Source organism: Myxine glutinosa, chromosome 12, assembly GCF_964187855.1.
Source record: "Myxine glutinosa chromosome 12, kmMyxGlut1.1, whole genome shotgun sequence".
Lineage (NCBI taxonomy): Eukaryota > Metazoa > Chordata > Myxini > Myxiniformes > Myxinidae > Myxine > Myxine glutinosa.
Genome location: NC_136272.1, coordinates 41,208,598 through 41,221,289, shown reverse-complemented (window position 1 = coordinate 41,221,289; position 12,692 = coordinate 41,208,598). Strand labels below are relative to the sequence as shown.

General features: G+C 49.6%; 1 protein-coding gene across 1 annotated transcript in view; it reads left to right on the top strand.

The window, feature by feature from the left end:
- Nucleotides 1-12,692, top strand: part of POLR1C (RNA polymerase I and III subunit C) — a 54,520-nt gene that overhangs the window by 16,082 nt on the left and 25,746 nt on the right. Inside the window, exons 5-7 of the mRNA XM_068132703.2 lie at nt 249-368; nt 712-864; nt 1,055-1,204. Coding sequence (XP_067988804.1) covers nt 249-368; nt 712-864; nt 1,055-1,204 — 423 coding nt within the window. The remainder of the gene's footprint in view (nt 1-248; nt 369-711; nt 865-1,054; nt 1,205-12,692) is intronic.

Below are 12,692 nucleotides of genomic sequence, written 5' to 3'. Positions count from 1 at the left end.
AGTAACTTTTGACTATCCGACACATTGCACTCACTGGCACCTCAAGTCTGGCAGGTTTCGGGTAACACAGCTTTACCTGAATTACAAAAATTCCATTTGTGAAATGTTTTTTTTCCAATTTCCTTCCACATCATGGCATCTTTTGATCAAACCTATTTGCTCACTTGAGTAGTTTGGGCAAGCAATTAATTTTCCTGAACAAACGTTCATGGTCGTTGCTCGTCACCGAGTGGCTTTCCTTCCGACAGGTGATGACCAGGGCACAGAAATCGACACGTTGCAGTTTGAGCTGAAGATTCGATGTTCAAGGAACCCAAGGGCTGCAAAAGACTCGACAGATATGGAGGAGCTTTATATTAACAGCAAAGGTAATTCAAAGTTATTTTGTTGTTGGGTTATGGTTTCTAAAACAAACGGCTTGAGGAGAGGAGTGTTCTTGAATCGTAAAATGACGAGCAAATGAAAGGTCACCGACAACCTGACTAATGACGCCTCTCCTTGACACACTTCCCACCTGTATGATTTTTCTTTGACATTTTTGGTAAATTAGTTTCTACCTTGAGTCTGCACCTGTATATCCATCAAAGTGAATCATTGTTCAGACCATGACTTTTGCATGAGTGAGCGTTTTCTGAAAAATTGCAATTCCCCTCCATTTTTGCATTGACTTTGCACATTTGTCCGTGTGTTTGCGCCTTGTACCTTGTGCAGTTTACACACGACACTTGCGTTGGGTTCCACTTGGAAATCAAGCTGACGTTTATGAGCCGGAAACTATTGGTCCAGTGCACAAAGATATTCTGCTGGCCCAACTACGACCTGGGCAGGAAATAGACCTCGTGATGCACTGCGTCAAAGGCATCGGTAAGTTAGGTGAAGGGACCTATGAATGCTTTGTGGTCATCGGCATTGTCCTCTTGTTTTGGGATGCATCAGGGAAGGTCTGTGAGACCGATCATCTAATCTTTGGACAAGGAGTAATTACGAAGAATCGATGTTGAAGAGTGGAATAATGCATCTTTTTTTTTCTCGTTTTCTTTGTTGTTTTCTTCAGGCAAGGACCATGCAAAGTTCTCGCCAGTAGCGACAGCAAGCTACAGGCTGCTGCCCGAGGTGCACTTGCTTGCACCCATTGAGGGAGAGCTGGCTGAAACGCTGCGAGACTGCTTCTCTCCAGGCGTCATATCTGTGGAAATTATCAATGGTGTGTTCAATATTTTCTTTTTCCTCTTTTCCCATTAATTGGGGTGAGACACAATGGTACCAAACTGCTGTTGCCCCACCTTTTGTACAATACTCACCTCACCGCCATTGGAGCATTTAAGTTGCATCAGATGCGGCTTGTTGCACCTTCAGTCATCTTCTTCCCCTCGTCCCGCCCGCCTCATCAGTTGCACCTTCAGAACGAAGGTGATGGCAGGTGGTAAAGCATGTGGTGAGGTGGAAAGAACTGGGAAATGGCCGTGTGCTGTGTGCAGAAGGGTGTCTGATTGAATTCCATTCGATGTACAATGTGCGTTGAGTGGGTTCATCAAAAGTGTAGTGGTTTGAGAGGGTCATTAACCAGTGTGGCAACTACATTCAAGTGTAAGGTGTGCACAGAGGGAGCTGCAGCTGGAGGAAATGTTGAGTTGGATCTTGGAGATGGCATGAAGCTGGAAGGTGTGAAAACCATTTTGTTACCTCGGAGACATGCTGAATGGAGAAGGTGGATCAGACTCGGCAACGGTTGCTCGAGTGAGATGTGCATGGAAGAAGTTTCGGTAACTGAGTGGCGTGCTGATGAGGAAGGGAGTGTCGTTGAAGCTGAAGGGAAAGGTGTATGCTGCATGTGTGAGAAGTGTTATGATTTATGGGAGCGAGGCATGGGTAATGAACGTAGAGCAGCAACGAAGGCTGGAAAGGGTGGAAATGCGAATGGTTCGGTGGATGTGTGGAGTATCCTTGAGAGAGAGAGGAAGACAAATGATGAATTGCGAAAGATGATGGGAATGGAGCCTGTGATGGATGCTGTGAAGCGAAACAGTTTGAGATGGTTTGGTCATGTGTTGAGGAAGGATGAAAGTGACTGGTTGAGAAGAGTGATGGAAATTAATGTAGAAGGAGGTAGAGGGCGGGGAAGACCGAGAAAGACTTGGCTAAAGATGGTCGAAGAAGAAATGCGGGCAAGGGGGTTAACAAGGGGAGATGCAGAAAATAGGGCAAAATGGAGAAGATTGTCATGGGGACCGCAAGGCTAACCCCCGCTCTTGCAGGGAAAATGGCCTTAAAATACCTGTTGTTGCTGTTGTAGATGCGGCAATAAATTAGAATTGTTACTCCCAGCTTGCGGGCTCGATGACAGAAGACGCCTTTTGCATTTTTGCCATCTCCATCCCTACCCCATCTAGAATCCCATGTAGGCACGGGCAACTTGCTTGTAGTTTATAAAACGGTGTTGAGTTGAGGGTTTTGCTGTTTGATACATCGGTCTCCCTCATTATAGCAATAGTTTGTTTTGAGTTGTCATTTTCATGTTGCAGGTTGCTGCCACATTATTCCATTTCTGCTCACAACACCAACCGATAAGCTATCCCATTTATTACTTGTGAAATCGAAGATCTTTCAAGTATATTGATTGGTCTTGTGCGTTATTACTTGGCAATTTTTTTTTTTTGAGAGGTATGTTGATCACTCCGGTTTGTGTTTGTGTGTTTGTCTGTCCGCTCACTTATACTTGCCTACAGGTCACAATTTTAAACCGATCTTCACGAAATTTCACCAAATGTTAGAGTTCGTTGTCTGACAATCTTTTATATATATATATATATATATATATATATATATATATATATATATATATATATATATATATATATATATATATATATATATATATATATATATTGTTACGGACACGGCTAGGATGTTGTTTGCCGAGCGGATGGCCGCCGCGCCCGAACAGTTACCCCGACTAACCCGATTCCTGAACGTTGGCCAAAATCGTGCCACAGATATTCAATGGGGAAAAGACTAAAGCGAAGGATGTGAAGAAGAAAGAAAGACAAAGGGTAAGAAATACCAATATAATTTATTTCTATTTACACCCAAAAGTAACCAAGGAGAAGGAAGGATAATAAAATAATTTACAGAAGAATCAAAGAGACACAGTGAAAATTGCTAGCTTATCTAAACAGGCTTAATTAATACCCAGGGACAAGACACACAGAACAAACTCACGTACGCGAATGGGGAAATTGCAGGCAGGAATGACAGGAGGTGGGTGGCTGGAGGGGGAGGAAGGCTGGCTGGAGCTTGATCCCGCACGGGACGTCGGGCTGGACCTCGACGGCCACCGATCCTGTCGTGTGCGTGGGGTAACGGGTCGGAGCTGCTTGGTGGAGCCAACGCTGCTGGTGGGGGGTCTGGCGTGACGGGTTCTCTCTCTCCCTCTCTCACAAACTCCAGGACTCTTTCCCTCTTTCTTAGTCCAACCCAGTCCAACAACTTCCTCTCTTGCTTAGTCCAACTCTTAGTCCCACTCAGTCCAACTCTTAGTCCAACAACAACTTCTCTTGCTTAGTCCAACTCTTAGTCCCACTCAGTCCAACTCTTAGTCCAACAACAACTTCTCTTTTGCTTTCGCGCGCGCTCTATATAGCGCCTCAGGCGATCAAGCCGCTGGTGTCCAGGACACGCCCATCGGTCAGCTCGCCTCGGCCCTGATTGGTCGGCACGGCCCTCTGGCTCCGCCCTTGATGACGATGGGCGGGCACGCCCAGGAGTCGGCAGCTCCTCCCCCTTCTTCTCCAAGCCGACCTCGTGGCGAATGGAGTCGTGGAGGGAACAGTTGGCAATTGTTGGAAGGGGAATGTGAAGGGAAAGGGGGATCTACTTGTAGTGAAATCGTATTCGTACTAATGCTGATCCCAGGTGATGATCGTTGCTCGCTGACACCGCTAGGGGCGCGGCTATAAGACCCGCTGCGGTCGGTGCTCAGGGGGGACTTCTCCTGTGACATGTTACATCTAGTGGACTCGCTAACGGTACGCCTGCATAGAATGTTACGCTTGCTTGCATTGAATGTTATGGATGGACCCATGTGATGCCAAACCTTATTCCTATTGCATTTCCTGTATTACAGAATGATGTCATGGTCTGAATGGAATTAAACCACCAGATGGACTAAAGTTGTGGACCCGACTGGTTTTTCACAACACTTAATTCCATTAACGATCTACCGACATGGCGGGCAACAAGACGCTGGTGGTCACACCATTCTGCGCCGACCCGCAAGCCTCGGATGGTGGATTGCAACTGAAGCACTGGCTGAAAACGTTGGAGAACCATTTCGCTGAGCCTGAGACCGAGCCGACGGCTGTCGCGAAGCTAGCAACGCTGCACTCCAAAATCGACTACAAGGTGTACAATAGCATCGCACAATGTGCGACGTACGACCTCGCGATTGCGGAGCTCAAACGATTGTACATAAAGGAAAAGAGCCCTGGTGTATGCTCGGCATTTGCTACTAACGCGACGCCAGCAACCCAACGAGCCGATGGATCACTATGCCCAGGAGCTCCGGCACCTCTTGCTGGACAGCACCCGGGAGCCACGGACTCACGAGCAGGCTCAGGATGACCTTCTCCTAGACGCCTATGTCGCTGGGGTCTCCTCTCAGGACCTAAGGCTCAAACTCCTGGAGAAGACCGACCTGACCTTCGCTGCGGCACTCGAGCAAGGAAAGGTACACACTGAAGCGCGGTTGCAGTCGAACGTCTATGATCGCACGCGCCTCTTGGCGGGAACCTCGCTCCACGCACGGCCGGAGAGTGCTACCGCCGAGGGAGCGGAACTGCTCGCGGAACTCCAGGATGCTCCGGAGGAGGATCCGGTCCTGATGGCTGCCGCAACGGCCAGACCCAAGGCCTTACGCGGAGCCACCTGCTATTTCTGTGGGGGACAACGTCATTCCCGGGCCGTGTGTCCGGCTCGGGACGCCATATGCCATTTGTGCTCGCAAAAGGGGCACTACGCAAAAGTGTGCCGGAAAACCGCGCGCGGCTGTTGAATGGGCTCATTGCAGAGCCTACGAGCCGAGCTCGGAACACGGCGCCTTACCCGGCTTTGAAGGACAGGGCCCCTCTTCGCGGGCCCCTGGTCGCTCAATCGACCTTGGCGAGAGTCACCGAACAGCCACAACAGTCTCATCCTCAATCGGGCACGGCACATGCGTCCTTGACCAGACTCACCAAGCCCCAGCGGTACGTTCTCGTCGTGTCTCTCAAGAGCGTACAGCGTCCACTGGCGGCGACACGAGTTCGGTACCAACTACGGTGGCCCTCACCCGTCAAACGGCGATTTCGAATGCTACGGAGGCCTATACACATCAAACGGCGATTTTGGATCATCAAACGGCGATTTCGAATACTATGGAGGCCCATACACATCAAACGGCGATTTTGAATCGCAAAACACCGGAATGCATGGGAAAGCTCTCTGATGGCTTTAACGGATTCCCCATGGACAACGAATACTCCGGCAACGACCGCAAAACTGCAGATTGCATGGGAACACACCCTGACAACTTATACGAGACTCCACGGGCACCCTCTGACGCCCGGAAAACTGCCGCTGGCATAGGATCCGCCCGCGAGGCTCGGCCGACCCACCCACTCGGGAAGTTCGGTCCCACTCCCAGCAGGCTCGTCCGGCCTGGCTCAAGCCCTTATTCCCCTCATGGTCGAGGGCCATTGTGTGCGGGCCTTGGTGGATACAGGGTCTACGGCTAGTTTTATCGACCAGCGACTAGTGCACAGGCCTGGTTGGCAGGTCTTGAGGTCTACGAGACGGATCTTCATGGCTTCCCAGGGACTTCGACTCAGCACAAAGGGGGAATGCCGATTGAAACTCGTGATAAAGGGACGGGTTTTCCCAGATGTACACCTTATGGTCTTACCTGCTTTATGTGCTGATATTCTGTTGGGACACGATTTTCTTAAGCGACATGGACGTCTGGAAATGGAGTTTGGTGGGCCTGACATGCTTGTTGTGGGGGCTGACGCGCTTGCTGTGTGTGCCCTAGCGAAAATGGAAATCCAGCCGCTTTCGCTGTTCCCCAATCTAACCTCCGACTGTACCCCTGTCGCGGTAAAATCACGGCGCTACTCTCGAGCAGACATGCAATTCATTGCAGACGAAACGGCTCGGCTCTTGAAAGACGGTATCATAGAACCTAGCCGGTCGCCGTGGCGAGCCCAGGTCTTGGTGGTGCGAAGCGATGCACACCGCAGACGCATGGTAATCGACTATTCCCAAACGATTAACCGCTTTACACAGCTGGATGCCTACCCCCTTCCGGGGATGGACGCGCTGGTGCGACAGGTGGCCCAGTACTCGGTCTACAGCACTCTCGATCTCCGTAGTGCGTACCATCAGATCCCCATCTCTAGGGCAGATCGTATCTATACCGCATTTGAGTCGGGGCAACGGTTGTACCAGTTTACTCGATTGCCTTTTGGGGTAACGAACGGGGTTCTCCTGTTTCCAGAGGGCCATGGATGACCTCATTGCGAGGGAGAACTTAACCGATGTTTTCGTCTACCTAGGCAATCTTACGGTTTGTGGGTATGACCAAGGGCACCATGATGCTAATCTGAAGCGCTTCCTCGAGGTCGCGCAGAGGTATCACTTAACCATGAACGAGGATAAGTGTCAATACTCTCTACGCAAGATCGATCTTCTGGGGTACACTGTGACCCATGGCTCTGTCGCTCCGGATAAGGAGCGTCTGCGACCTTTGCTCGACATGGCCCCTCCCTGCGATCGGGCGTCCCTGAAGCGCGCCCTCGGGCTATTCACCCATTACTCCAAATGGGTCCAAAATTTCTCCGTGAAACTTCGCCCCCTTGTGGCCTGCGACACATTCCCTCTGCGTCCGGCCGCATTGGCGGCCTTTGGAGGCCTTAAGGCCGACATCGCCAGTGCCGCTGTGGCGACGATCGACGAGAGCGGATCTTTCGTCCTCGAAAGTGATGCCTCGGATCAGGCCATCGCGGCGACCCTCTCCCAGGGAGGGCGTCCAGTGGCTTTCTTTTCACGGACTCTTACCTCCGCTGAGCGGAGACATTCGTCTGTCGAAAAGGAAGCGTATGCGATCGTCGAGTCTATTCGGCGATGGCGCCCGTACTTACTCGGGCGATGTTTCCAAATCATCACGGACCAGCAAAGTGTTGCGTTCATGTACGACACATTACACGCCCAGCGCATTAAGAATGAGAAAAGCACTCGCTGGCGTATAGAGCTTGCCGACCTCTGCTACACTATCAAATACCGCCCGGGGAAGGATAACCGGGCCGCCGACGCCTTATCGAGACCGGCTACTTGCGCGGGTATCGCCACTTTGGAGGGCCTACGCGTGCTGCATGCCACTGCGGGGCATCCGGGCGTTACGCGTTTCGCTCATTTTGTGCGGCGTGGCAATCTACCATACTCGATTGACGATATCCGCCGTATCTGTCGCGACTGCGCTATATGCGTGGAAATCAAACCGCGTTTCTATAACCCACCCATGGGGACTCTGGTTAGGGCTACGAGGCCGTGGGAACGCTTGGCGATGGATTTCAAGGGCCCATTGCCGGTATCGAGTAACTCTCGCTATCTGCTCACTATCGTCGATGAGTACTCGCGATTTCCCTTCGCTTATACGTGCGTGGACATGACTGCTGCCACGGTAATGCGATGCTTACAGAACTTGTTCTCTATGTTCGGGTACCCGGCCTATGTGCATACCGACCGGGGTGCGGTCTTCTTGTCTCAGGAGGTGCGAGGCTATCTGCTCCAAAATAACATCGCTTCTAGTTACACCACGCCGTACAAACCCCAGGCAAATGGGCAGATCGAACGCTTCAACGGGATTAAATGGAGGGCCATCATGCTCAACCTCCGGACCCTCGGCCGGGGCCTCGATAAATGGGCTTGGTCGCTACCTGCGGCGTTGAACTCGATCAGGGCTCTACTGTGTACGGCCACCAACCAGACTCCCCACGAGAGACTTTTCCACCACCGCAGGAGCACGGGGTGTATACGGTCTTTACCCAGTTGGCTCGCTGAGCCCGGGCCGGCCTACCTCAAACGGGCGGTTCGCACGAGCAAGTACGACCCCTTAGTGGACAAAGTGCAGATACTCCAGGCTAATCCTGAGCATGCTCGTGTGATGACGGCTGATGGACGTGAGACCACTGTCTCCGTACGTCATCTTGCCCCATGTGGGATCGCCGACCCTTGTAGGAAATCGGACGAACCGAACGAACCAATCTATGAGACTATGGACTCTTCCGACGCTCCCGTCGCTGAAAGTCTGCCGACCCTCCCCTCGCCGCATCTACCCGTGCCCGAAGGCTTGGTGGTACCCCCTTCGTCACCTGACTCCGGTAGCTCCTCCGACGCCGGGGTCTCTGGGATACGTGATGCCGTACCCGGGGAATTTTGGACGCGTGCTGGCAGAGAAATTCGCCGCCCGGACCGGTACGGTTGGGTCGACTGATACCATGTTCCACACCCTGTTAATGCTGACGCTCGCTCGATTCTAGCCGCTCTGCAGTATAATTCTAACGGTGGGGAGAATGTAGTGAAATCGTATTCGTACTAATGCTGAACCCAGGTGATGATCGTTGCTCGCTGACACCGCTAGGGGTGCGGCTATAAGACCCGCTGCGGTCGGTGCTCAGGGGGGACTTCTCCTGTGACATGTTACATCTAGTGGACTCGCTAACGGTACGCCTGCATAGAATATTAAGCTTGCTTGCATTGAATGTTATGGATGGACCCATGTGATGCCAAACCTTATTCCTATTGCATTTCCTGTATTACAGAATGATGTCATGGTCTTAATGGAATTAAACCACCAGATGGACTAAAGTTGTGGACCCGACTGGTTTTTCACAACACTACTCTTATTTCACTTGGTGCAATGGAGTATTTCAATTAATGGAAGACACAGCCTTACACTAATACACATAATAAGGATATAACTATTGAACAGGGATATATGGTGTCCTTCGTGTATGCTTTATGGAATTAACTACGGGAACGCCCTTTGACCTTTATACAACAACAAATGCAGGAAGGAGGGTGACATTTTACAACAATTCATTACACAACAATAAAAAAACAACATTCTCATATCCACAACAATATATACATACATACATATATATATACAGACTTGGCATTTAATATGGAATATTTTTTTTTTCTTGACTTGGGTTTACTTTCTTAGCTCAGTATATCAATCTGGTGAGTTTCTTTTACACTTTGGTGATTTATTTGTTAAAAGAACCATGTCACTGATTGTCTGTCGCAGCAAGAAGTCAACAACAAGATTATATCACAGGTGGCGTGGCAAAATGTACGGACAGGTGCATTTGATGATTGGCTTCACAGTCGGGTATACAAGGGTTGTTGCGTTCTGTATTAGTGGAAAACAACTGCTGCACGTCTCCAAAAGTTATTGCCGCTTCGTCTGGAGATGGTCCGTCAACTCGACAATGCTGTTCGTCATGGAGTGGTGGCTTTACTTAAGTACGGCATGAAACAGCGTGCTATTGCTCGGCAGTATGGTATCACTCAAGGTCAGGTGTCAAAGATCCTGAAACGAAATGCTCAGAGGGGTGTCCCTACTCCAATACCGAGGCCAGGACGTCCCCGCAGAACCACAAGGAGGGATGATCGCCAGCTGCACCGGTTAGTCCGCAATGGCCGTACCAGGTCAGCTAATCGGCTTCGGGCTGAGTGGCAGCACCTGACAAATGTGCCTGTATCCAGAAGGCTAGTCAACCAACGACTGGTTCAAGCAGGCTATCGTGCCAGGCATCCCCTGAGAAAGCCACGCCTGACCAGACAACACCGCCAGCGCCGATTGCAGTGGGCCAGAGAGCACCGTCAATGGCAGCCAGGACACTGGAATCACGTGATCTTCAGTGACGAGTCTAGATTTCTGTTCTATCGTCAAGATGGCCACGTCCGAGTGCGCAGACAAGTGCATGAAGCCTACAACAAAGATTGTATAGTGCCAAGAGTCTGGGCTGGAAGTGGTGGGGTGACCGTTTGGGCTGCTTTTCATGCAGGGGGAAAAACTGGCCTGGTTCTTCTGAATGGAAACCTGAACCAGTTCAAGTACAGGGCCATTCTGGAAGAAACATTGCTTCCATTTGCTCGTGCAGCCTTTCGAGGAAGCATTGTCTTCTAAGATGACAATGCACGGCCTCATCGTGCTCGCATGATCCAACACTTTCTTGCTGACCGTGGTGTAGAGCATATGGAGTGGCCTGCCATGTCCCCGGATATGAATCCGATAGAGAACTTGTGGGCAGAATTAACGTGTCAAATCGACAACTTGGACCAGCAGCCTACCTCTGTGCGTGAATTGCAGCAGGCTATTGTCACTGCATGGAAAGCGATTCCTGTCCAAACCTTTGCAAATCTCGTGAACAGCATGCCTCAACGTGTACGTGCTCTCCTGAATGCTCGTGGGGGTTACATGAAGTACTGAATTGTAATTTTACTGTCCGTAATCCCAGTCGTAATTTAACTTTTGTTTTTGTTAAAAAAAAAAATTGGCTAATGTGCAAAATAAAGAGATACTTCTGGAAAACGCACAGAAGTTTAACACAGTACTGTCCATGAATTGAGATCGATATCAGTTTACATCACTTTCAAGGATCAATTTATTTGGTTCGAAATGTCAAATGTGGTTTTTGTTTCTTTTAAAGGTTACATTAACAAAATCTAGAATAATTTCAACATAATTCCAATGAACTTTTGGTTCTAAGGCGTCTTGAAAAGTAAGTTCACCCCCACAAAAAAAATATTACATATTAAATGCCAAGTCTGTGTGTATATGTATATATATATATATATATATATACAGTGGTACCTCGGCTTACGAGTGCCCCAACGTACGAGTTTTTCGGGATACGAGCCGTCGCTCGGGCGGTTTGTTGCTTTGGGATACGAGCCGAGATCCGATGTACGAGCTCAAAAAATTAATTTTTTTGAATTTTCCGGTTGTGGCTTCCGGTTCCGGTCACGTGGTTATCTTGCCGTGAAAGCATCTCTGCTTGGATATAAAACACGCAATCGTCGAAATACATTAGCGAGGAATCTCCTTGCTCCAGCCGGTGACGTCATCGGCGGGGATCCCCGCCTCCAGAGTGGCTGGTCACGTGACCGCCAAAGCGTGTCGCGCGTGCGGGTATAATGAGCTACACCTGTGGATCACGTGACCACGGAAGCACGCCTCGCTTGAGAGGCATGGCTTTCGGTTTGCGTTTTGCTTTATAAGGCGCGATAAATGGGCTTTTGAGTGTTAGCGGTTCATGGCGTTGACGGTTCATGACGGTTCATGGCGTTGACGGTCAAAAACCCATTACATCAATTTTACCAGGCACTGTACAGTAAGTACAGTGGACACCAAATGCACGGTGGAAGGCTAGAAGTAGAAGATCGTCCAAGACAAGTGAGAATAAGCCATACTTTGGAGATGACGTCATTCGCTGGTCCGATAACCAAAGATGTGGTATAAAAAACCAGGTGAGCTAACAATGCAGCAATGAAGGAATTCGGCCAAGGCACCGGCACACAACGACCTACCTACATCGAAAGACTCAATGCCAATGGTGACAGAAGCCAAGACGGCCGGCTTAAACACCGCCGAAAGACCACGGTGTACCAACTTACGATGCAGAACATCTTGCACTTAATATGATGACAACAGGTGCCATCCTCTGACGTACCATTACAGGTACAGGTACAGTACACGTGAGCACAGAGCAAAAGTTCACTGAAACCGAGATTAAGAAAAAAGAAAAAACACCTCGTGGTCCGTGCTCGATATCCGAGTTTCAATCTTTTCAAACACATGATGCTCTCGGTCACGGTATCTCCTGCGAGCTGCTTCTCCTTCAACCACACAAACAACAACTTCTCCATATCTTCATGGATAGAGGTCCAGTTTATTTCTTTACATTCTCTTGTATTATGTACAGTATATACGAGGTCGTGCTTGTTTATACATTATTTGTTATTTATAAAGTACATTTTTGTTATTTAAAAGCACCTAACAAAAAAAATTGGTGTTTTTTTTTTGAGGCTGGAACGGATTAATAGCATTTCAATGCATTTGAATGGGAAAATTTGCTTTGACTTACGAGCGATTTGGCTTACGAGCTCCGTCACGGAACGGATTAAACTCGTAAGCCGAGGTACCACTGTATTGTTGCGGACGCTGTTAAAGATGTTATTTACCGAGCGGTTGGTATTACCGCGACCGAACAGTTCCCCCGATTCTTCCCCAACTCACCCGATTCACCCAGACGTTGGCCAAATCGCGCTATGCCAAATCAATGATAGAAAGGACACGACGACTGGGAAAGAGGAAACGACGCAAGGGGTACAGTTCTCAAGACCGGAGGAGGGTATAATTACAGTGGTGGAGAAAAGGGGTAGATTACAAGGCAGTGAGGTAAAGACACAGAAGAGATGGGCACTTAATTACCGTCTTATCTTAGCCCAGACAGACCACAGACAAACGGAACAAGGCAGACTTACACAGGGATTGATGGCAGGAAGGGACAGGGAGGTCGATAGCACAAGGTGCACCTTGGCTCGGGGACAGGATAAAGCACGGTCCAGAAGATGCGGGGAGGCCTCAC